Source organism: Psammomys obesus, unplaced genomic scaffold (assembly GCF_907164565.1).
Source record: "Psammomys obesus unplaced genomic scaffold, mPsaObe1.curated_primary_1811, whole genome shotgun sequence".
NCBI lineage: Eukaryota > Metazoa > Chordata > Mammalia > Rodentia > Muridae > Psammomys > Psammomys obesus.
Genome location: NW_026596069.1, coordinates 22,505,432 through 22,526,443, shown reverse-complemented (window position 1 = coordinate 22,526,443; position 21,012 = coordinate 22,505,432). Strand labels below are relative to the sequence as shown.

Here is a 21,012-nt window from a genome sequence, read left to right as displayed (position 1 = left end):
GCAGATCTCCTGTTTTAATACACACACACACACACACACACACACACACACACACACACACAATGCACATGTGAACATTTGCGCACACTCATGGGTTTATATTTATTTTTATTTTACTTTTCTTCTTTCAAGACAGGGTTTCTCTGTGTAGTTACCCCGGAACTCACTCTGTAGACCAGGATCTCCCTCAGAGATCCGCCTGCCTCTGTCTCCGAGTGCTGGGATTAAAGACGCATGCACCACCACTGCCCAGTGTCATGTGATGATTTTAAGCTTTTAGGCAATTAAAAAAATAGCATCCCAGTTATGATCAATCTCTAAGCTGTTTCACTTCAAGTTATTTTGTAGCCTGTGACAGGCACACATGAGATTTCATACATTTTACATACAAATCTGCCGTTCACCTGCGTTGACAGAGTCTTTAGAAACGACTGGCCTGCAGACTCGTGCTTTCTTCGTCTTTCCCGTTGCCAGGCAGTCTTTGCTGGGAGGCTGAGCACTGTTTCCCAGTGCTGCTGCGAGAGGAGATACCGCCACTTAAGCGACTTACATAGTACTTCTCATTTTTTTCCTTGAGTATCTGCGGGTTGTAACTCTAGAGGCACTGTTAGAGCCACAGGGTGGCGACTGCTGTGTAGCCCCTGTTAAATGAAGAGAGTGCATTCAGGCGGCGTGTGCCTGGCTGCTCCCCACTGTGGTAACGAGGCGCTTGGGCTCGTGGTTTGTACATGCTCATGAAACAAAACTGTGTTATGTGAAGAAAGCTGAACCCGTGTAATCTTACGGTTCATTTTATATGAAATCTCCAGGACAGGCAAGAGTGTGGAGACAAGACAGTTATTCTATGGCGGCAGCGTTCCGCCCCTGCCGTTTGTGTGTGCGCCTGTGGTGCCAGGGAATGCAGGGACCTGTGTAGGCGGGTGCAAACGGAGGCCAGTGGTTGCTGTTGGCTGTCTTCCTGGATTACTCACAGGGTCTCTCACTGAACCTGGGGCTCAAAGATTGAGCTGGGCTGGCCAGCCAGTTAGCTTCCAGGCTCCTCTTGTCTGTACCCCCAGCACATAGCCTTCAGGCTTGGGCAGCCATACCGAGCTTTTACACGGGTGCTGCTGATTGAACCCCAATTCTTCTGGTCACGTGACAAGCACTTTCTTGACTCAGCCAAGTCTCCAAATCCCCAAGTCCCCAAGTCACTCAACCCTGTGCCCCTAGCTATACAGGGTGAAGCAGGTTGTAGCAAGAACATAAAAGATTGCATGTATTAGGAAACCCAGCATTGTAAAAGAAACTTTGATTTGCCGCTTTCAATTGTCTTGGAGGCTTGCTGCCCCGTCTGCTAGCCTAGGCCTAGTCCTGGGAGCTTCTCGCCTCCATACAATCTAACCTAGGCCTAGAATGTTTTCAGCCTCTGAGACTTACTGCTGAATAAGTTCACCCTTATTTGTTCTTACTGAGCGTGGACTGGCTGGTTCAGCTCAGCTGTTCTGGCTTAAACTCCTCTCCCCGCTGACTTATTCAGTCAGGCTTTTCTCTTGGCTTCCGAATTACTCTGCTTGGCCTCAAACTAACTCAAGCAATCTGTTCTACTCTCCTGGCTCCTTCTCATTCTCTGGATCATTCAGTCTTCACCCGAGTTCTCTCTGCAAACTGCCTCTTAATACTGTCCAGTAAAAACTGTCTGCTCTCTCTCTGCATTGCCCATTAAGTAGCTTCCTATTAAGTAGTATCCTATTCTGTCAACCCCTTCTCTGATTCTTCACTTTTTCTGCTGCTCAATTAGACATCACTTTCAAACATGGGTGCTTCTTTCTACAAACTAACCTTACCTTCATTGTTTGGAACTAAAGGGTGTATTTATTTATTTATTACCTGAAACTTGCTCCATAGCAGGCTGGCCTTGAACTCAGATCTAATCTTACGGGCCCCAAGATAGCCAGTCTGGAAAAAGAAGATCAAAGTTGGAAAACTTACTGCAGCATAGTCAAGATGGCGTGGCTCTGATGTAAGAATAACCGAAAGGCTCAAAGAGAAAGACGCCTCCTGTTTATGGTCACTTGACTTTTGACAGGGGCACCAAGACTGATCAGTGGCATGTATATGTATATGTATATGTATATGTATATGTATATGTATATGTATATGTATATGTATATGTATATGTATATGTATATGTATATGTATATGTATATGTATATGTATATGTATATGTATGCATATTTTTTCAGCAAATGGTGCCAAAACAACCAAACACACACGTGAGAGAATTCCACTGGACAGCTGTTTGATCTCATATGTAAAATTACAAAGGGGCAGTAGCTGTAGCTGAGGAATCTAAAATCCTAGATGTCCTGGTTTAGGCAGTGGCTTATACATGATGACAAAAATACAGAGACAAAAGGAAAGAAAAAAAAAAAAGCGGATTGAACCACAGAGTAATACTAGTGTCGTAAGCACTGAGAAAGTGAAGTGATAACCTCAGCTAGGAAAAGGACTTTGTAAATTATGTGTTTAATAAAGGACTCGTGTCCAGAAACACAGTGATAAAAAGATACATCACCCAGTTTGAAACTGGCACCCATTCACTGCACCACTCAGCACTTTTCCTTGGGTCACACTCAAGAGAGGTTGACAGTGTTGGCCACTTTCAGCACCCAGCCTCTTAAAGTCACTTAGCCATCAGCAGAGCCTTCGTGTTGGTCTACTGATGGCCCACAGTGAGTGCTTGTCACTGTGCAAAGGGCTGGCAAGTCCCTGAAAAGATACTTGGTGTTGAAAGTCATTCAAAACCGCCCATCAAATCCAGGGAGAGGTAGGACCTCATGCCCACCTGGCTGTGTAGCAAGAAACAACTAGAAGCAAATGCTGGCTGTGGAGAAACCATAGTCCTCACTCATTGCTGATGGGAATTTAAGGCGGGACAGTGCTCTGGAAGACTCTGTAGCCTGTCCTCAAAGCGTTAAGCATCAGTTACTGCAGGACTCGGCAGCTCTTGGAGCATACCCAAGAGAAATGAAAATATAAATTCTGTATTATCCACAACAGTAAAAGAAGTAGAGACAAGGCCTGTGTCCGTCAGCAGGTGAAAGAGTCAACAATATGTGGTCTGCCGTACGGTGGACTGTAATTCAGCAAAAAGAAATGAAGTGAGTCTGTCCGTGCTACCAGCAGTGCACCCTGGAAAAAAGCTGGGCGCAAGCCCCATGCAGTTTTGTGATTCATCTTGTGTGATGTCTCCCGGACAGGCAGTTATTGCTTGTCCAGAGAATGGACAGCTTTAAGGCCATCTCGGGGATGTGGTTCCTGATATTCAAGACAAGGGTGAGGAAAATGTCAGCTGAGAACATTTGCCGTGATGCTATGGATGTAATAAGGTTCTTAGCTGGACGCCTGATGACATGCTCCGGGGTGCTGTTCCTTCTGGGGACCTTTTTGAGGTTGCTTTCCCGACTGTGGCCTTGGTCTGTTTCTTTCACATCCGTCTCTGTTCGTGTTTGGTCCTTTTTCTCTCCGCTCAATGTCTGCCCCGTCTTCTGAGGGACAGCTGGGTTCATAAACCAGTGGATTCACTCTTTCTTTGTTTCCTGAGCAAATTCCTGGCATTCTCCTGCCAGTTGTTTTTAATCCTTTGATGTCACCTTTAACATGAACACACTTATTTTCAATTTTCTCCTTTTTTTCCCCCCCATACAAATTCTTTTTCTCCATCATGTAAAAAACAAACAAACAAACAAACAAAACCAAAAAAAAAACATTCCGGTGTAGCAGAGAAAATGTTGGCTAGTATCATCTCTACAAGGACCTGTGGGCACACATGCAAAGCTGTTCTTAGTACCTAGTACTCTTCCACTCTGTGGCCTTGCTCAGATTGTTTTAAGTATTGCATTATTGTCATTTGTATGACTCTGAGCATGTGTGAACATGTGTGCGTGTGCAGGTCTCAGGGTGACCTGCAGACAGCTGGGAGCATGGGAGTGCAGGTGAGCATGTGTGAGCATTCGTAAGGGTGTACAAGTGCCCGTGAGCCTGTGTGTGAGAGAGCGTGTGCGAGCAGACCTGCCACAGCATGCGTGTGGGGGTCAGAGGATGCCCTTGTAAATTCAGGTCTCTCCTTCCTTTGTTATGTGGGGTCACATTTAGGTCACGAAGCCTGTGCAGTACGTGCTTTTGCTGAGCCACCTTGCAGGCTCCTGGCCTGCAGCTGTGACCCCGTGGCCTTCTCTGTGTAAAGGAGGCGGCCCCTGCTACCCAGGGCTGTCAGCCTCGGCAGCGTCACGCAGGCCAGAAAATCATTGAGGACTTGGTATCTTGTCTGGACATCTTCATCCTCCTCCACCAGACACTGTCGTGTCTGACGCTGTGTCTTCCTTGTGTAGAATTGTGTTGATTTCTGAGGAGCTTCTCTGCCATCAGTCTCCTCGGTGGCTACGTAGTTTCCTAATGACCCCTGCTCTTACCTTTCTTTTCTTAGAGTCTGTTCTTTCCACACCTGTTCCTGTGACCCATATGTAACACTGAAAGTTTAAAGCACATCGTAAAAACCTAGATTCTGGGCCAGGAATAAACTCAGTGGCTGAGAGACCTCATTGCCCAGAGGACAGGAGTTGGTTCCCAGAAGCCATGTTGGCGGCTCATGGCTGCCTGTGGATCCAGGTTAACATGACTGCAGCCATTCAACTACAGTCTTTAACTGCTGTCTTGTGTGCCCGGTAATCTGGGTAGGCATTCTATACCCAATAGGATAAACAGCAGCCTGAGTGTCACCTAGTGGATTCTTCCTGTGTATGAGTTCTTTTAAAGGCCATGTCTACTCCAGTTGGCTGCAGTCACCCTTGTCCAGCTTAACCTATGGACCCCTACTCCTGCCTCCTTGACTGGCCAGACCTGCCCCAAGGACCTGGAAAGCTACCTCTGCATAGTGCTATGTTTGTTTATCTGTCTTCAGTTCGAAGCAATGTCCACATCATATCTTCTACGCTGGGCTAAACAAAACAAGATGTCTGCAAGGTCTCGCTTGCCCTGCAGCTCTAGGAATCTGTTCCTTGACTGCTGCGGCTGGTGGCTACCAGCGCTCCTGGGCCTGTGGCCACAACCTTCCCTTTTTGCCTTCGGTCACATGCCTCCCCTCCTAAGGGTGCAGGTGACAATCTCCCTGACCTCTTCATTTAATTAATCTGCACACACGGTCCTCGAGAAAGCTTACTTTGGAGGTAATCAGGGCAGAATTTGAGTGCTGGATCCTTGACCAAGTGTTTTGAAAACAGAACAACATGTACCAGAGGCCTGGGAAACATCAAGAGCTACCGCGTGCTGTCAGTGCTATTTCTGGGCTTCCATCTTCCTCTTGTGACATCAGAGTCTTACTTTAACCATGTCATCGGTTAACAACACGCTGGTTGGGTGCCCTTCCGTCCTCTGCAGGCCAGTGTAGCTTTGCACTGTCAGGCACTGGACACACGGCTGGAGATAGCTTGGTTGCAGTGGGCCACTCAGAAATACCCCGTGTGTGAGTGCCAAGTGTCCTTAACCCAGCAAGCCAGAGACGCAGGAAGTGGGGTACCCAATGCTGAGGCTCCTCTGTAGAGAAATACGCTGGAGAGCGCAGAGAGGATGCTGGTCCTGAGGGAGCAGTTGGAGACTGGCATAAAGAGTGCTTCAGGGCCTGCGCTCACGCACACATTCGCTTGCCCTCACCTGCACATGCACCCAGACACTCGCCTTCACACTTGCAAACATACGATTCACAGAGTTGGAGTCTTCTGTCTGGTCTGTGTATGTGTACTATAAGCATCTCATTTCCCCCATAGGAGTTTGGTCACAAGTCTGTGAGCTCCTCTCCAATGCAGGGTGCGTCCTTTAAGCACAGGAGGCGTGCCTAGGTGAAAGGCCTCTTGGCAGCTCCCTTGACAGCATTCATTGAGGGTTTGAAGGCTGTAGTTTGAGTCTTTCTGACAACAGAACGGTGTGTCACACACAGGCAGTCATCTTTCAGGCCACAGCTTCACAGTTCCTGAGTAACAGGCTGTCCTGCAGATCACCTCTCAGGCTCATCCCAGCCCCAGTGACCCTGAGGCTTTCTGCAGACCCTCTTCCAGGACCCTCCCTGCTGCTCCTGCCTCTGCCTTGCAGGGAAGAGTGTTAGGAGGCAGGAGAGGGTGGGCACAGAGGAGGAGGGCTGGGCGAGAAGTCACTGCTGCTGATGCGGGGCAGAGGTGTGTCCAGCTGGGAAGGGCCCTGCAGGGCCAGCACCCACAGAGCAGCAGTGTGGGCTCCCTGGGAGGAGGCTTTGTGTTAGGTGCCTGGTACTGAACAGCCTTCAATGCCTCTTTAAGGAGTCTGGAGTTTTTCTGATTCTGCTGATGTTTTTCTTCTCAAGTCCTTATAGTACAAAGTTAGAAGATGTACACGAGGATGTATTCCAAGCCCCTCAGTGAAACCACAGAGATCCTAATGTTATAGGTTTTTCTATGCATACTTACCACAATTTATGCATCCTTGCCACCATTTAATGTCTAAGTTAAGCAAAGAACATCAATAGTAGTGATTGAGAAAAAAAAAAAAAGAACAACAGTAAGACAGAACCCGTTCAGCCATGAGGGCAGGGAAAAGCTGGTGTTGCTTTACGATGGCAAGGCTAATGTCAGGTCATAGCCAGTCACCCGCTTTTCTTTTCTCCGTAGTGTCAAATCAACAGTGCCTTGACGTCCTTCCACACTGCTCTGGAACTGGCCGTCGACCAGAGGGAGATCCAGCATGTCTGTCTGTACGAGATCGGTGAGTATGAGAGTCCATCCAGCCTGTCTGATGGGTGAATTTTCTTGATTAATGATTGACGTGGGTAGGCCCATCCCTCTGTGGACAGCGCCACCCCAGGGCAGGAAGCGGGCTGGTAAGAGTGTTCCCCACAGCCTCTGTTCCAGTTCCTGGTCATCCTCAGCCATGGGCTGTGGTAGGGACCTGTAAGCCAAATAAACCCTCTCCCCCGCCAAGTTGTTTGGGGTCAAACAGTGTGTTGTGTCCCAGGAACAGAAAGCAAACTAAGGCACAGTTCTTCCCTCTGTAGCGACAGCAGGGTCACATGCAGATGGACCTGGTACCTGGCAAGCGGAAGGCTTTTCCCTGTCAACTGTTCTGGCCTCTGCTTCCTGGAGATACATGGGGTCAGGGACGCAGGGACGTACGTCTGCCTAGGGTTCCCTTCCTCTCCTGAGGAGTTGCTGAGAGCTGCCTGCACTCACCTCTGACCTTAGCACGTAGAGATTTCTGAGTCCTTTACTTCCCATTGGGCTGGGAAGAATAAATACAACTTTGGGCTGGAAATATTTCTTTCTTTCTTTTTTTTGAAATATTTCTTAAACATAATGCTGTTTGGGGGGATTTGCCCAATATAGCAAGGTTTTGGGCCAGCATGGCACAGATGAGAAATGAAGGGCAGACAAAGCAGAAAAGATAATAGAGCGTTGGGAACGGAACGTGAGTTGGATTTACAGCTGGGGACGGGGGTGATGAGGAAGCAGAGGACAGACAGGAGGCTCCCGGGCCACTCCCCTCCTGTGGGCACACAAAGAAAAGCACAAGAGAAAAGACTGGGGATTGTCCAACAAGTGATACTGCATTGCGGTGCCTGTGACGGTTCAGTGAGAGGAGAAATGTATTTCTGCGTGTTCCCAACTCTCCTGGAGGTCTGTGTGGTGGCTGTGACGCTGAGTGAGGGTTCAAAGAATGTGCATTTCAAAGCCTAGGCTGGACAGTGGTTTCTACTTCACCATCTCAAGGTGAGTGGCCAGGGAGAACTAGGAGCCGGAGGGTCCAAGCCTCAGTGATTGGAGAAAGTCGGGCAGACCTGGGAGTAAGCGAATCCGTGACTGAGGAAGGCGGATCGGGTCAGTGGGGACCCAGAGGCCGCCTTGCTGATGGTTGCCTTCTGCCCTCTTTTTCAGTTTAATTCAGATCTTATACCGATATCTTACAGAGTGAGCGATGTTGCCTCATACTCTCAGACTGTGCCTTGTTCGATGAGACTGTCTTTTCTGGACTGCACAGCTACCTCCACTAGTTCCAATGACAAGTCTAGGGTGACACAACTTCTTAGCGACACGCCTGATCTAAGAATATTCTTTTGTTGTGGTGGTTGTCGTCTGCCTGTTTAGTTTGGTTTCTGTTTTCTAGCCCCACAACCCTGCCTCCGTCTCCAACGTGCTGAGAGTCCAAGCCTGGATCTAAGTTTCTTTCCATAGAGGCAAAATTATATGGATGAAAGAGTGATGGGCCCCTGCCCACAATCCTTCCCTCTGTGGGCTTGAGAAGCCACTGGCCCCTTGAAACCCCCTTTCGGACACCAGCACACCACAAGCCACTTGTGCAGGGCTGGAAACAGGACCAGCACATACCGTAGCACAGGCTGGTGTGCGCACACACACGAGGGCTCGGGCGACGGAAGGGCAGTCAGTAACCATGGGAATAAAGCACTGCCGCCCACCAGAACACATCGGGTTTGGATGGAGAGGAGCCTGCGCCGGGTGAGAGTGCAGTAAGAGTTCCTCCTTCTGGAGAGTGCTCTCCAGTGAGTGCTCCTCAATGACAGGTGCCAGGTGTCTTTCTGAGTCGCCTCTACCCTGCCCCTTCCTGCCTCTGCTGCCCCTGCAACCGAGAGCAGGCTGGAGTCTGTCTAGAAATCACATCTTCCTCTTCCATACATCTCCATGGGTTTGTCTTAGAGTCTACACAGGAAGTATTTAGGGGGAACAATGACTCCTTCAACATTTTCAAGTTCAAAGTTTTGAGCACTTCCAAGAACACTCAGAGAGAAGGGTTTCAGGCAGCACGGTTAGAAATTCACGGCTTACCTGTAGGCCATGGAGTTCCTACTTCAGGATGGTGTACTGAGCTCAGTACCCTAGTGCAGTTGCACTGAGCTCAGTACCCTCCTGCAGGGGTACTGAGCTCACCGGCTTGGGCTGTGGGTGCCTTGCCCCTGCCTTCGAGCGCTGTGCCAGGCTCACTGTCTGGGGTAGCACACTAACTACGCTCCTCTTGCAGGCTGGTGCAGCATGATTGAACTCAACTTCAAGGATGCGTTTGGTTCCTTTGAGAGGCTGAAAAACGAGTCCAGGTGGTCACAGTGCTATTACGCGTATCTGACTGCAGGTGAGTTTGTCCCGTGTGGCCAGTCAGCCCCACATCCTGGCAGGTGGGGATGGAGGGGAGGAAGCAGGACGTCCCTCCTCCAGTTTCTCCCTCCTTGATGTTTGCCGCAGCTGATACTGTGTACAGGGGCGGCTTCTTCTCGTCCCCATCTGATTAAAGAATTGAAAGGTAGGAGCAAAGTGTTACGAGGACTCTTAGGGGGGCCTCGTGGAGCCACCGTATCACACCCAGAAAATCTGGATCTTTTCCTGGGGTTCTTCGTAAAAGGACTTAAGCAGAGGGCCAAACAGAGTTTGAGGATAATTTATTTAAAACCCAAGGGCAGGCAGGCAAGCTCGGCTTCTGCCAGATGCCTGGGAGGGTGGGAGAGAGAAGGGGAAAAGCCACGCTGCTTGAGAGCCGTTGGCGCAGAGGCTGGACCCAGCGATGAGCAGCCACTGGTGAGGAGGGGACCTCAGAATAAAAGGAGGTCCAAACTGCAGAGCTTCAAAGCTCCCCTGGTGTCTCCAGCATCTGAAGGGAAGTGACCCAGGAGGAGAAAGGGATCACTAAGCCCTTACTTGCCCGTGCTTTTTCTTCGTGGTGTTTATTTAAAATGTTCTTTTTTTGATTTATTTACGTATTTTATGTATGAGTGGACTGTCTTCATGCACACCAGAAGAGGGGATCAGATTCCATCACAGATGGTTATGAGCCACGTGGTTCCTGGGAATTGAACCCAGGACCTCTGGAAGAGCTGTCAGTGCTCTTAACCTCTGAGCCATCTCTCTAGCCCTGGTGTTTTTATCTTCCGGTTTTTCAGAGTCAGACACGTCTTTTCATGAAGTGGGTAGTTTTAGGTTGGGGCTGTGCTCACAGCGTTCCATGGAGCCTGAGTTTGCTCTGCCCCCCATACCAAGACAACCAAGTCACATTCCCAGGGTGATGTCATGGAGCTCAGGGCACCCTCATGCCGTGACCGCGGTGTGCGGCTTTGGGTTTTGAAGCTCTTAGATGGCATAGTTGGTGGTGTGCTGCCACCTGGTGGACAAAGCTGTTGTCTGTCTCTGAGCCACAAAATGTTCCCTGTGGTTTAGGGGATTATGGGATTTTAGGGGATTTTAGGATTCTAGAGGGGCAGAACTGAAGAGACAGGGAGGGGATCCGTGCCTCTCTTCCCTCTAACCCGAATGTCATTGGGTTTGCTCCCCATAGGCAACCTCAGAAGTTACTCTTTTACCTAAAATTCAAGAGTAACGCAAACATTTGTCTTGGTGCTGGGAATCGAACCCAGGACCTTGCTGTGCTCCCACCCTGAACTATGTTCAGGTACCACCAAGTACCGCAGACATTATTGGAAACACCCCCATATTCCTTAGTGTTCAATCCCAACCCCTTCACTCATCTAACTAAAATAAGGCAGCCTCTGCCTCAGTCAGGCCTTGTGTCCTGAGTGTCTTACAGATCTGTGTAAAATCCCACCAGAGAGCGGCCAGTGAAACTGCGTCAACTTCTGTGGGAGCGCCTTTCTGGGCCTTCGGTTTGGCGCTCATTATTTCTGATATGTGGGTTGGAATGTTAGGTCTCACACTTGGAGAGTTATTTTATAGACTTTGCCAACATCATGGCTAAAACCAAGAGCTGCTTGTTGGTAGGCATTGGCGTGCCCAGCACTTTGAGGAGTAAGTGATCCCCAATTGCCTGGAGGGATGGGTGCAAGAGGGCCAGTGGTTGGCAGCTGTGGCTGGGTCTTGTCCAGATGGTGGTGGGCAGATTTTCTGTGTTGTTTTTGTTGGGCATAGGAGAAATGAATGTGTGAGCTCGCTCTATGACCAAACATTTACACCCCGAATATATGGAAATGCCAGACCACTCAGTAGTTCTGTGAGCAAAGGGTTCTCATCTCCATCTCTGCTGTGTCAACATCCCCTGTTCGTTCACGTGAGGAAAGGAGCGCTTGGTCCCCGCAGTCAAGGGAGGCGCCTCGCAGGGCTGTGTTTGAGTTGGCCATGAAGGAAAGTGCGGCTGACCAAAAGAGACAGGTGTCCTGCACCTAGGCTTCGGCTCCCTGTCTTGTGTTCTCTAGTGATGCAAAATACATAGCACGAGCCCTGCTGTTTCCAGCCTCCGCCATTGTGCCTCAGTGTTGCTCCCACTGCCAGCATCATCCGTCCCAGGACTTCCTCATGGCTCCACATCAGAAGTCTAAGCGCTCGCCTTGCCGCCTCCTCCAGCTCGAGGTCACCTCTGTTCTACTCTACCCCGGCATTCAGCCGCCCCATTGCCACAGACTGACCCAGCCGGGGTCCCACACCCATGGGAAATCAGAGGTTTGGATATCAGGAAGGCACGATTTCGGCAAATGACAGTCAGAGACGACACCGAGATAGCTTTGACTCTGCTGCAATTTTACTGAAGTCAAGCTAATATTTTTATAGCAATTACATAAGGAAACACCTTAAAGTTGGCATATTTCCCAGAACATTTAGACTTTTACCAAGAATACAAAGTTTACATTTTAACATCGAGCAGTGCCCACAAGGAATCTTGGCCTGAGAACTTTTGATCAAAGCAGACAAAGGAAAAGAAACCTCAAACTGCAGTTTCATTATTGCTAACTAGTGAAGAAGAAAGTCAGGGGCTAAGTCAGATGCCTGCCAAAATCTTTCTCTGCGTCAGAGTCTAAATACAGCTTTGTTAACCATCCTCCCATATGTCTTGCTAAAGATTTACAATCTTCCTTAGAAATAAGATGTCAAGGGGGACACGCTTGAGCCAGCTGTACTTTCTCATGCTATCTTTTCCTAAAGAGGAGCCCACTATTTTTTCACTATTCTTGTAATGCTTTCTGATACTGAATTTGATTCATTACTTTTAAAATTTTATTTTTCTTCCACTATATTCTTGCTAAAGCTTTTAATAATCTATCAAAGACATGTTTCCTTGAGTAGTTAATTGTGTTGTTTTAAGAATCACAGAGAAAGAACAAAAGGCTCATTAATCCAACCCCGTAACCAAAGAAGCGTAGAAATCTTGGAGTATGTCTTTTTGGCTTAGGTGGCCAGGGGGGACACATGGCCAGTGACCTCCAGGGAGCCTATTCCCGAAGAAAACGTATCTCCCGTCTAGTAGCAGAATCTATTGATAAGCTACACGGACGATGCTGGAGTGGGTGAGGCACCCCGGGCCTCCCATGAGCACACAGAGGCCGGCCACAGGCTCAGTCCTGTCCCACCGTGTCCTGTATGTCTGCCTGCTTGGCTTACCCATTCACCCACCGGTGGACATTTTTTTGGGTGGCTTCCTCCTTTTGACCGTTGCTGGTGTGTTTACTGAGAACACCCGGGTACAAATGTCAACCTGAGCCCTTGCTTTCAGTTTCTTTGAGAACACCTGGAAACAGAGTTGCTGGGTCTGATCCTCTGCTGCTTTTGCAGTGTTTCTGAAAGGTTGAACTTGCATACGAATTATGTCACCGAAAAGAGAGTCACCTAGGGACGGCGTCACTGAAGAACAGCCAGTGCTCTTAGCCTCTGTGCCATCTCTCCAGCCCTAGGTCTCATTCCTCAGTACCAAGTCCCTCCTGCTTTCAAACAGGGGTGGGCTTTTGGAACCTCAAAACCTCTCTCTCCGCCTGTGGTGTAAGAGGGATATCTGGAAGGTTGGAGTCTTCTTCAGGGCCCGTGGCGTTGGTGTTGCGTTGTCTCTGTTCTCATCAAGTGTCTGGTCACTTGTTCTGTTGCTGTGCAGACGCACCATGAACATGGCGACTCTTACGAAAGACAGCATTCAATTGAGGGGCTCGTCTGCCGTTCCAGAGGCTGTCCTAGTGGGAAGTATGGCGGCAGGCAGGCATGGCACTGAGAAGTAGCTGAGAGCTTTACATCCTTACCCACAGGCAGCTGAGTGAGAGACAGAGAGAGAGAGAGAGAGAGAGACCCTGAGACTAGGCCCGGGAAACACCTCCAACAAGGTCACACCTGACCCTTCCGAACAGTTGGTCAGCTGGGGAGCAAGCATTGCAGATACTATGCGGCCCTCTTTCATTCAGCGCACCGCCTCCTCTGAGGCTGAAAGGAGGGTCTTGGGCTGGGAAGGTGACTCATCGGTATGTGCCCACCTCTTTACCGTGCTGGGCGCCGCAGAACACGCCAGGCAGGTGGGCAGAGGGTGCCAGCCCACCCAGCGGGGTCAGTGAAAGACGTGGTCTCAACAAAATCAGGTGGGGCCTAGAGAAGACACCTGGCGCTGGCTTCTGGTCTCCACACGCACTCGTGTGCACACACGAGCATGTACATAGACCTCACGAGGCCAGCGCGATGGCTGCGTGGGTAAGGTGCTTGCTTCAAGCCTGATGACCCTAGTCCAGTCCTCAGAACCCATACGGGGAGGAGAGGCTCCGCCCCTGCGAGTTGTTTTCTGGTGTCACCCAGTCCCCCACCCCGTGCAGTGCCTGCACACACACACACAATAACCGTCATGAAGGTCTGATTGTTCTCCGTGACCTCCAGCTAAGGCAGCAGAAATTCTCCCTTCTCCTTGCTTTACCGGGGCCTCTCGAATAACGGCACCTTCCTGACCCTCTCCGTTCGTTCCTGGGTCCACAGGGAGCCCTTGATGGCAGGCCGTCACGTCCTTCCTGGGGTGCCTACATACCATGCCGGGGTGGGTGAGGCCAGTTTGGATTGGCGCAGATCTCGCCCTGCACTCCAGCTGGGGATGGGTAGTTTCTCCTTTGGAGCCCTCCTACTAGGGAGAATCTCCTGGCACGCCCATCACCCCACCCTCAGCTTTCTCCAGACCTGTGCTCCCCCGTTCCTACATAAGGAAGGCAGAAGTAGCAGGCAGCTTTTACCCCATTCCAAGTACGGAGAGGGAAAGCAACCTAGGGGAAAGGAACGGGCGTAGCTAGGCTCGCTGCTGCCCAGGAGCTGAGGGCACGATGTCCATGAGTGCTGGTCACTTCATTACGGTAGTGGTGCTGACGTTAGACATGAGGTCTGCTGCCGAAGAAAGGGGAAGATGGTTAATCTCCAGGATGGGAGGCAGGGGTCCTGCTGGCTAGCAGCTTTCAACCACCCTGCAAGGTACAGCTCCTCACGGCTTCCCACAATCCAAAGAGAAATGATCCTCTTTTCCCTGAGCACTGTGGGCCTCCTTCCTAAGAGACTGTCACCATAGCACTGCAGGTATCGGACCCCAAGAGGGAGGGAAGAAGGGAGGAAGAGAGGGAGGGGGAGAGATAGATAGATGATAGATAGGTAGATAGGTAGGTAGATAGATAGGTAGATAGGTAGGTAGATAGATAGATGATAGACAGGCAGACAGACAGACAGACAAGACAGTGTTTTCTTACAACCCTGGTGGCTTGCGATGGTAGATGGCCAGTGAGTGTGTATAGACTGCTTCATGACTGCTCTGAGTGCTCCCCTCCCCATACCTTCTTCCCTAGGCCCCTTGTCACTCAGCGCTCTGAAGGTGGGGTCTTCAACAGCTTGCACCCTGTGACAGGAGCCCAGCATCTTTCACGTGATACTCTCTCCTCCCAGTAGAGGGCAGGGACCCAAGTCGTTCCCCAAACTTTGGAAACACAGGCCTGCTGGAATTACTTAATCCTGGGGTGAAGGACTGTGTCAGCAGGATGGCGCCATCTTTTGGATCTAGCTTGTTTGTGTCCTTTCCCTGGAGACCATGGACATGTGCTTCTGATGTCTTGCAGTTTGTCAGGGAGCCGCTGGTGACGTGGATGGGGCGCAGCTCGTCTTTAAGGAAGTCCAGAAGCTGTTCAAAAGGAAGAACAACCAGATCGAACAGTTTTCAGTGAAAAAGGTATGCGTGTGAGAGCTGTCAGTCATGTGCGTGACGAACGGGTGGAACCAGCACTGCCCCAGATAGGCCTTATGCTGGCACAGTCAGTGTGTTTCCCCCTGTGGCCTTGCTGCTGCTCTGAAGGCAAAGGCTGCACAGAAGGAAAGCAGGGTTGGCTTTGCCTTGTAATGAGACGTCCTGGACCCTGGACAGCTCGTGAGTCCTCCTGGAAGGAGGAAGTGTCTGTCTGAGGTGCAGCTCACTGCAGAAGAAGTTGGTGGACCCATGAAAGGGAGATGGCCTGCTCCCAGAATGGCGACAACATCACATTTTGTTGTAATAAAGAACAAAAGCGTCATTATCAGTAGCAATCTCAGGACCGTAGGAGGAATGTCTCAATTTTACTGTCTATTTCTGACACTGAGATATGGCCGAGTAGCCATGAGTGGTGTTCTACCTTGTTATAGCTTGATTTTTTTTTAACCTTAGTTTTATAAATTTTCTCTTACTCCATAAGGTTTTTAAAGTTTAATTAACTTTTATTAAATGAGTAATTCATGAATTCATTCCAGCATAAAATAGATTATAGGGACTGCAGAGACAGCTCGCCTCATAAGAGTCCAGACTGGGCTTGCAGGAAAGGGCCCACGTTTGGTTCCCAGCACCCATGTCAAGCGGGCACAACTGCCTGTAACACTTAAAAAGTAAAATACATCTTTAAAATAAAGAAACAGGTTACAAGGCTGGGGCATAGCTTGGCACTGGAGCACTTGGCCAGCAATGAAAGGCCCTAAGTTTAGTTCTCCTGTTCCAAAACATAAGTAAAATGATATTATAAAATGATAATGCAGCGTGCAGCTGAGACCCTGGGGCTAAGTAGAAGAGGAAGTCCACACAACCACGATGGAGGTGTTCTCTGAGTTAGTCACTCAGCTTGTGTAGCTTCAAGGATTTAAGCTGGAATGCATCCTTTTCATCTGTACATTCTCAGAACACAGATACCCAAGACTTGGCTGAATAATGGATAAGAGACACAGCCATGAATATATTTTAGAAGTAAAACTGCGGGACATTTGTAACGTGGAGAGGCTCTTCATGCTCGGCCTTGTAAGGGAGGGCAGTTCACCCCGACCCTGCACTGTGCTGTGTCTCCAAAGTGCAGCTTGTATTCAGGCTTGCTTTTGAAGCTCATGGCCTAATATTCTGAGAACCCCTTGCAGGCCGAGAGATTTCGGAAGCAGAGCCCAACCAGAGCGCTGTGTGTGCTGGCGTCCATCGAAGTGCTGTACTTGTGGAAAGCCCTTCCCAACTGTTCCTTCCCCAATCTGCAGAGGATGAGTCAAGGTAAAACATGCTCCGTGCAGCCAGCTGATTCACCAGGGCAGCGTCCCCCAGTCCCATGTTTGTGCCGGCTGTCTCAGAGAGTACTCGTCTGTCATGCTGTGGTGGGTGATGTGTTGTCAGAGATAGGGGTCAGACACACCGGTGTAGACACACACATGTGCCCTAGGAGTGCCAGACGACGCTCTTAGTGAAAGGGTGTTAACTGGGCATGACGGTGCATGCCTGTGATCCTCGAATGTGGAAGGTGGAGGCAGGAGGATCAGTAGTTGAAGATGACACTGTGAATTCAAGGACAGTCTGAGCTACATGAGACCCTGTCTCAAAAGACGAAACAAAGCAAAAAGCCGAAAAACAAAAGGATAGTGGTGCCGGTTATACCAACTTAGTGAATGCCATGAGCACATACCGAAAGGTCCTGTTTTCATGTGAAGCATGACCTGCGTACATACATGAAAGGTTTGGGTATGCAAGCATCTGGGACAATATTTGCAGCTTGGTGTCTTAGCAGAGCTTTTTGTACCACCCCTGCATTCCTCTCAGAAGGACCCTTTGAGTCCCACCTCTACAGACACTGTTCTGAGCTCTGTGTCCATAGGTTAGTTTGCCTGTCTTTGACCTGCGTAGAATTATGGGCGGCGCTCTTTTTGGCGCATGGCTTTCTTCGTGAAGCGTCACGTCTGTGGCGTTTGCCGCGCAATAGCCTCTTCTAGCAGATGGTTTCTCCTCCTCGCTGAGCAGTATTCCATTGTGTGGACGCACCAGGACCTCTCTTTGCTTCTCTACTCCTGTGGATGAGCACTTGAGATGTGTTTCAAGCTGCCACAGTGAAGCTGCTAGGAATATGTGGATTGTGTAAATTTATAAGTCTCTTATTCCCAGGGTAAATTCATAGCCATGTAATCAAAAGCCGACATTTTGGACTCATGTAGTTGAAAATATAGGTAATCTTGGCAAAGTCGTTTTTATGATAATGGCAGGAAATTGCCCGGGGAGACCAGCCTGGACCATCACACGGAATGGGCTCTGTTGGTCACTAGGCAAACAATGGAAGCTTGTAAAGCCTTAGTCAGAGACATCCGCACAGCATGGTGTGGTCTAGAAAATCGTTCTCCCCACCCTGCAGCCTTCAGAAGGAGGGGAGGAAGGGAAGACAGTGTTAGCATGCCTGTTGTATGGGGAGGAAGGAGGCTCAGATCCTAGGCCCTGACAGCCACACCATGGCTCACCGCACTCCGGACTAAGTAGCAGACATGTTGCTGAGCGATCCTCCATGCAGCCTTACCTTTCTGGGAACTTCAGAGGCTTAAGTTACACACTGGAAGTTCAGCAACAGGAGAAAGCTCACACCTATAACCCAAGCTCTTCAGGTTGCAGGTTTAAGGCCAGTCTTAGCTACATGCCCTGTGCTGAGCAAACAGACAAGATAGGGCTGCTAAGGCTGCCATGTTCAAATGAAAGCACAGGCCTCCAGAACAGGGTTCCATGGAGTGCATCTCTGGAAAGCTAGTCTTATACGCTGCTCTTTCCCAAAAGAGGTTTACAGGAGGCATTTGGACTTACTCCAGGATTGGTAAGCTAATGCAGAAAGTTCCTCAGAAAGTTCGGTCAGCTACACCTGACCAAATAAGGGATTATTTAGTGAATCACAGATTGTTTTTAGACAGGACTTTCTTGTGGGTGTGTTCTCTCTCTCTTGTGTGTTTGTGTGCGTGTGTGTTTACACATGTGTGCATATGTACTTAGAGGCTAAGAGATGTGCTTGAGCGTCTCACCCCCAGCACCGCGCCTGCCTCCATCCCCCGGTTCTTAGATTACCAGCACATGCCACCATGCTTCACCTTTCTAATGTGGGTTCTGGGGACCGAACAATGGGTCCTTGCAGTTTAATCAAATGAGCTGTCTTCCCAACTGAGCTTTTGTTTATTTCTTTAAAAAATAATCTCTACCTTTAATGGTCAAATGCATTGTTTTGAGTCTCCCTTGGTGCCCAGGGCAGCAATCCAATAACCAAAGTGTCTGTTGCATGGCCTTTGTAGGTGGAAGAATGCAGACTTTGGAAGAGGTTTGAGATTCACAGCAGAATTGGTGACAAAGTCTAGAACCACCCCCCCCCACCAACTTCCTTCACACCTTCTGACCCCTTCACACAACGTCCCATAGCAGTGCGATGCGCTTGTTGGCACAGATGACATAGCATTACACAGTACAGCAACCAAAGCCACAGTGCTCAGAGGTGTGTGGGCTCTTGCCATGCATCCTGGCATTTGAGCGAGTGTCTAATGGCATGGGCTCGCTCACGCAGTACCTATGAAAGGGCTGTGTCTCTGCCCTGAGCGTCCTTCCTCCCCTTCCTGCTCATCCTCCTCCCGGGAACTCTGGTAACCGGTGATACTTTTCTGCCTTCATGCTCTTATCTTTTCTAGAACATCCTGTAGTTGCAAAGGCGCAGTTGAGTCTGGACTTCTGTAAGGCTCATGTTTCTGCCGAGGAGATGACTCAAGCTGCCGAGTGCTTGCCATGCAGGCACGAGGACCTGGGTTTCATCTTCGGGACTCACATAAAAAAGAAATACGGCAGTGGCGCATACTTGTTATCTGCGGCCCTGGGGTACAGACGCAGCCGAGTCCCTGGCCAGCCTAACTACCTTCTGTCTCAGAGAACAAAACCGTGACCGGGGAGTGGCACTGAAGGCTGGTCTCGGCCTCCACACACGTGCACCTGCACACACATGGAAATGTACACATATGAACCCACACACAAAGAAAGGTTGATGCTTTTGCCTTTCTGTGATTAAGGAGCGCCACTAGTGGGTGAACAATGGATACCTTCTGAATTTGGGAGGGGGCGGAAGTATAAACTAAACAGACACGGCTACTGTCCTTGGCGACACTGAGGTTCTGAGTGGGTGTCTTTTCTTCTTTTCACGCCCCTTCTCATCAAGCTTGCCATGAAGTGGACGATCCATCTGTCATCGGATTGAAGCATTTGCTCCTTGGTGCCATACACAAATGTCTAGGAAACTCACAAGATGCTGCTCAGGTAAACATGTTGCCATGGCTACAGTGGAAGAAACGGTGACTCCCTGCGCCTGAGCTTGTGGAGGGGGAGGATGAGGGCAGAGAACAGGAGAACCACCGCCCCCGTGATGGGGCTTTCTGCCCTGTTTAATGCATGGTGACTTTTCAGGTGCTGTGGGGACAATGGGTTATGTGACGTCCTTAATGTAACTACAGATTCTGAGAGCACTCCTTTCTGTGAGGACTGCTCGTGCCGACAGCTCTTTATCAAGGCTGACAGACAGCTGGAGAGAGGTAGAAATGAGGAGTCTTCCATTTGAGGGGGCAGTAAGCCCTCACAGACAAGAACAGAAGCATGACGGGCTTGTCTTCTCTCTCCCCGTTCACTGTCTTCTCTTCGTGCCAATAGATGGCTGCCCAGGGCTGGAGGAGAGCGCTGCGGCCTTAGGCTTACGTTAGAGAGCTGTTCGGCCCTGTGGGGAGAGCACCGGGGCAGACAGCTTGGATGGGATTTTTTTTTTTTTTTTTTCTAGTTCAGTTTCAGGCGGTGGTGAGGTGGAGCGTCATGGAGGAAAAGAGAACCATCAGCTACTTTTTAATTTTAAGGTTTTGTTCACTGTTGTCTTTTGAGCTCAGTGCTAGGATTTGAACTCAGGGCTTCATTCATGTTAGATACACTTCTACCATTGAGCTACCCCTCCAGGCAAGTTAGGTAAAAACAAACAAAACCCTAAAATACGTGGTATTACGTCGGCTTCTTTCTGAAATAGTTCCATATACAGTATAGGAGACTTGGCCTTTCAATCATGGACTATTAATATATTCACGTTGAATTTGAAATTAATCTTTCAATGTAAATTCTCTTATTGTTACATGACTCTAAATAGCTATTTTAGATTCCGTGCTTGGGTAGTGGCAACATATATGTTAAGAGGTGGACTTCGGTCTGTGTGTGTTTTGCCTCTTACAATTGGGATGTTTAGACTTAGTAGCAGACAAAGAGTTTCTGCAGGTCAGTAGACGGTGTGCTGGCACAAGTGAGGTGGCCTGATGGCCAGCGTGTTTGTGTTCTAGGGAGATCTCTCCAGCAGGTGTGGAAGGGTTCTAAGATGCAGACGGGCATGCAGAGACAGGAAGGAGTATGGGTGCAATCGGGCAGAGTCACACCGAGAGAATTCAGTCAGTCTCAGAAAGAAAGGCATCGGGTTTCTCTCGTCCAGGTCATTTGGTTCAGATGGCGTGATGCAGAAGTGAAATTATGTAGGGGGAGGGGTTGGGAACTCATGGGGGGAGGTGGAGGGGAGGGCAGCTGGGGGTGGGGAGGGTATTCCAGATACATTGTGCACTTCCACAGAAACAGGCTTGTGGAACCCAGCACAATAAAAAGTTTAGACGTGGGAAGGAATTCAGATCAGCAGAGAAGAGAGTTGATCTAGAAAAAAAAGAAAAGTCCTCCTTTCCTTTGTCCCTCGGCTGTGAGGAGCCTCTTTCCAGTAACATTCCTGTGACTCTCAGTTCTTCCAGCGAGCTGCCAAAGACGAACTGTGTCGTCAGAATAACTTGTATGTCCAGCCATATGCCTGCTACGAACTTGGCTGTCTTCTTCTAGACAGACCGGAGGTAAGAGTTCTTCCCGAGCTGGGTGGCCTTCGGCAGGCAGAGTGTGCACAGGGCCGCACTGAGGTTAGGCTGGACCTCCTGTTCCTTTTGCTGTGCTTGA

The 21,012-nt window shown here is 49.5% G+C and overlaps 1 protein-coding gene across 1 annotated transcript in view; it reads left to right on the top strand.

The window, feature by feature from the left end:
• The window catches only part of Ttc39c (tetratricopeptide repeat domain 39C), an 86,281-nt gene that overhangs the window by 63,067 nt on the left and 2,202 nt on the right, over nucleotides 1-21,012 (top strand). Inside the window, exons 7-12 of the mRNA XM_055625580.1 lie at nucleotides 6,678-6,771; nucleotides 9,037-9,144; nucleotides 14,843-14,952; nucleotides 16,152-16,275; nucleotides 19,217-19,314; nucleotides 20,808-20,912. Coding sequence (XP_055481555.1) covers nucleotides 6,678-6,771; nucleotides 9,037-9,144; nucleotides 14,843-14,952; nucleotides 16,152-16,275; nucleotides 19,217-19,314; nucleotides 20,808-20,912 — 639 coding nt within the window. The remainder of the gene's footprint in view (nucleotides 1-6,677; nucleotides 6,772-9,036; nucleotides 9,145-14,842; nucleotides 14,953-16,151; nucleotides 16,276-19,216; nucleotides 19,315-20,807; nucleotides 20,913-21,012) is intronic.